The following is a 4,201-nucleotide window of genomic DNA, read 5'->3' as shown; positions in this document are numbered from 1 at the left end:
CCTAAATAGAAAAATAAAAGAAGGAATCACCTCGGTGAGCTGGTCAAGATGCGCGTACAGTACCTTGATGAGGACCCCAAGCTCTTGCCAAGCTTTCAGGGCACAATGTTGTCACTGGGACAGGCTCCCGCTGAGCAGGTTTCCCCAGTAAGGGACCTAAGAAGGCCTTGCTCACATATGCACATGGAAGAATGAAGTGAATGCTAGAAAGATGCAGGCTCTAGGTTCATCCCTGTACAGGAGAGAGCCATGCCAGCAGGGAGCTAGCCCATGATTTTCACCTTGTCCAGCCACACACTTCCTGCCACCCACCCGGTGGCCTGGAACCTACAAGTAGCTAACACAACGCACACGTCTACTTTGGAAGGACGGGGCCAGCCGATGGGGTCTCATTGGCTCTTCCTGGATCCTTTGGAAAGGGGGTATTGTGATGCAACAGGCCCTTCCTGAGCTCTCTTGCTATGAATCAGCTCCCGACTGAGGAAGCAGTGTAAACTCAGCAGGAGGGTTTTGCTAACACCACCCAGGTCTGGATCAAGGTCACGTCAGGAGAGATCCACTGGATACCCAGTGTGTGTTACCAGAGGGACTAGCGTTCCCTATCAGCATACTCTCAGTCCGTGACTGCATCTCAGAAACACCTTGTAATCTTACTCAGGGTGGACCCTCCTTTGGCAAATGCTTTCTCACGCTAAGCAAACAGACCAGCGGTATAAAGTCGAGAACTTGGGCAGAAGCTCATCTGTCCCTCGTGGTCTTCCCGCGAAGCTGCCATGGAGCACAAGGTGACCTGTGTCCTCGCTATGGTCCTCATGCTGGCCCTCAGCAGTCTTGCCCAGGACCAGGCAGGTAAGGCGAACTCTCTTGTTTCCTGCTGGTCACAGCTGGCAGCTACCCAGATACCCAGACCCAGAGGTTGCTGTGAACTGGTACTTATTTCCAGCCTTTCCCTACACAGCCAATAGTCTGGGCCCTTGAAGGTTGTTCCCCTGGTAACAAGACCACAGGAGCAGAGCGGGGCCCCAGGACCTATGAGGATGCAGGGAGAATGGGGCGTCTGCAGCTGGGCTCCATCTTGATATGAATGTTATATCCATCTTAGAGCTCATCTCCAAAGGCAACATTCAGCCATCCTCTCCTTGGCAGGCAGCCCTGGGCCCCTGGACCCCTAGGATGCACCCAGCTCTGGGAGCCAACCCCCTCTTGTAGCCCTGTGCCATCTATGTGTCCCTCATCCCTCTTGGGGACGGAGGGCCTTGTGACCCATGACCTTGTCTCAGGTCATGGTCTTGCTTTGCCTGTAGAATGGGAACAGCCTTGTGCGTGTCAATAAAAGGTGTGGGACAGTGGCCGTGTGTGAGCTGTACTTCCCTGGCTTTGAAGAGCTTGCTTCTTAGACCACAGTGTGAAGCAAGAGGGAGCAGGAACGTTTCTGAGTCAAGGATTCCTCTGAGCATTAGAGAAAAGTTAAGACTTCCCTGCTTACCTTCCAGCCCCTTGAATGGGAGGAGACAGTTGGAGAGCAGGGAGGAGGAAGGGTCCATGCAACTGTCTAGACCCCTCTTCACTGAGGCAGAGAACAAGGAGCCAGCAGGGGTGAGCCTGAGGGAGAAAGGAATGGCTTTGGAGAAGGTGAATGGAGAGGGATGCATCTCCCAGCTGCTCTATGCTCTCTGCATCCCCCTCTCCCTCATTCCATCCATCGTACAGTCTCCCTGCTTTCCTCTGCCCTGGACGAAGGGGTTCAACACCTGTTTCTGGGTCACACGGTGTCCTCAACCCTGTTTCCATGGAGACATATCTGTAGATATATAAGGATATTTCCTATAGAATATAGTGGCTGCCTGTGCTGCTCCTGAAGAGAACTTGCTTTTAAATAATTTTCTCATGTGACGACAGATATGTGGGCAGGTCAGAGATCTTTAAGTCCTTCTGGGAACCCAGGAGAGCAGAAACATCCCTCCCTCTCCTGGCTGCTGATTCTCCATGGCTTAAGGGCTCCTTGTGATCCCCACTGTTCTGTGGGGTGGCCAATGGTCACCTTAGCTTTATGCCAGAACAACAGATTGGAGGCCAGTGCCCCCTCAGAGGGTACAGCAACTGGATGGCAGGTCCTGATGTATTTTTATTTATTTTAGATTTTTTGAGACAGGGCTTCTCTGTGTGGCCTTGACTGTCCAGGAGCTCAATCTATAGATCAGGCTGGCCTTGAACTCACAGAGATTTGACTGCCTCTGCTTCCCAAGCCCTGGGGGTAAAGGTGTGTGCCACCCGCACTGCCTGGCTGACAGGTCCTGATCTTATCTTGAAAGACAAGAGCCCGTTCTTTAAGAATGTTTCAGGGGAATCCTCAGACAGGAGAGAGCCCCGGAAGCAGCCCCTCATAAGTCCCCCAGGCCTCTGGACTCTATAATGTCACCTATTGTCATCTGCTGGCCTCCTCGATGAGAAGCTGTCCGTCCCCCCTTTAGTCTTACCGACCTCAGCCCCGCCTGAGGGCTCCCACCATCCCCGTGCTTATCCCCCACACACTGGGCTGAGTGTATGAGTCTCTGCATTCAGGTCTAGGGGTGGAGGGTGAGGCCTGAAAGTCTGGCAAGGGGGTCTTCTTCTATTTGGCTGTCTGCCGAATCTGAAATAAAGATACATCCTTGGAAATGCTGCCCAGAACAAAAGGGAGGGGATAGTAGACCTCTGCACGGGCACAGTGTCTGGCTTGTGCCAAGCCCTCTCCTACCCCTAGCCGGCATGTATACTGCCCATCAGTTATTTGACTTATTAGATGAGCACAGTTAACTGGCCAAGTGCTGAAGTTAATGAATGATCAGTACCTCACCTAGCAGGTGCGGCTGTGTAAGCCCGGGCCCTGGAACTGTCCCAGAGTGCCAGTCTTTCTGCATCTGCACATGAGGACTGTACCCCCTTTCGTATTGGAACCTGGCTCCCAGCAGGGAGTGTCCTACTTCCTCAGAGAAGGGAGATGCTGAGAGTGCGGGCGACTTCAGGAACCTAGCCCATGGCCTCACCTCTGCTTTTTTTTGTTGCTGCTTTTCTCACTTTAGAAACATGTACCGTGGCCCCCCGAGAAAGGCTAAACTGTGGCTTCCCCGGCGTCACCGCCACGCAGTGCAAGGAAAGAGGCTGCTGCTTCGATGACAGTGTCCGGGGATTCCCATGGTGTTTCCATCCTCAAGCCATCGAAAACCCTCAAGAAGGTATAGTCATATAGTAGGGGATAAGGATTCGGTTACTAGGGAGAACTACATGAGCCGGTGGGGCCAGTCGGCGTCTCTGGCTTGTCCTCACCTGTCTGGTGATCCCTAGATGCCAGTGACATGGCTGAATCCAGGTCTAGAGGTGAAGGGTCAGGGCTGAAAGTCTTTTACTTGGATGTTCGTGTGAATCCAGCTGGAGCAGGAGTGAAGGGGTTGTGGCCAGGGAAATGCCGAAGCGGCCTTGCTGTGTGCATTTGTGTATGTGGTTGTGTGCAGGCAGGCACATGTGCACATGTGTGTGCATGTGTGTTTGGGGGCAGAGGTCAACACTGTTTCACTACCCAGGAGCCATCCACCTTCTTTCTTGAGACAGGGTCTCTCACTGGGATGAGCAGACAGGCTGGCTGGAGAGCAAGCCTTGGGAACGTTCCTAGCTCCATCTCCTCAGTACTGGGACTGGGATCGAACTCAGGCCCTCTTACTTGCAAGGCCAACTGAGCCATTTCCCCAGTCCTGGCAGTTTGGCACTTTACAAAGAACTTTCCCATTGGTACTTTGAGTCAGTGCCTCCCACAGCTGTTCAGAGGGAAAGACATCTCTTCTTCTCACGAGCTCCTTTCGTCTGTCCTTCTCTCTTTAGAGGAATGTCCCTTCTAGAGTCCATCCGAGAGAACTGTCCGCATCAAGACTCGGCACCACCCCCTACCTGGCACCGGAATCACCCACTTCAGACCCACCTGTCCTGCAGCTGGTTCAACCTCTCTGACTTTTAGCCCTCACATTCGGCCTGAGAATTAAAAGAGATGAATGCTGTTCTGTGTTCTTCATTCCTTAAAAAAAAAAAAAAATACAAGCCGTTTTCCTCTCTTTGATAGTCAAATGCGATAATTTGGCTACGGATTCCTTGCGTGGATCAGCCCTTAACTGCGGCTGTCCTGAGAGGATGATGTGAGTGTTACACATCCCACAGCCGACGCGGTTCTGTT

At 52.6% G+C, this 4,201-nt stretch overlaps 1 protein-coding gene across 1 annotated transcript; it reads left to right on the top strand.

Moving 5' to 3' along the window:
- Positions 1–767: 767 nt before the first annotated feature.
- On the top strand, positions 768–3,990 carry Tff1 (trefoil factor 1). The gene is made up of 3 exons (XM_021645139.2): positions 768–849; positions 3,063–3,215; positions 3,856–3,990. The coding sequence occupies exons 1-3, from the start codon at positions 774–776 to the stop codon at positions 3,870–3,872; spliced, it is 246 nt and encodes an 81-aa protein (XP_021500814.2). The 5' UTR covers positions 768–773; the 3' UTR covers positions 3,873–3,990.
- The last annotated feature ends 211 nt before the right edge of the window (positions 3,991–4,201 follow it).

This window comes from Meriones unguiculatus, chromosome 16 (assembly GCF_030254825.1).
Source record: "Meriones unguiculatus strain TT.TT164.6M chromosome 16, Bangor_MerUng_6.1, whole genome shotgun sequence".
Classification (NCBI taxonomy): Eukaryota; Metazoa; Chordata; class Mammalia; order Rodentia; family Muridae; genus Meriones; species Meriones unguiculatus.
This window is presented reverse-complemented; position numbering and strand designations above follow the sequence as displayed.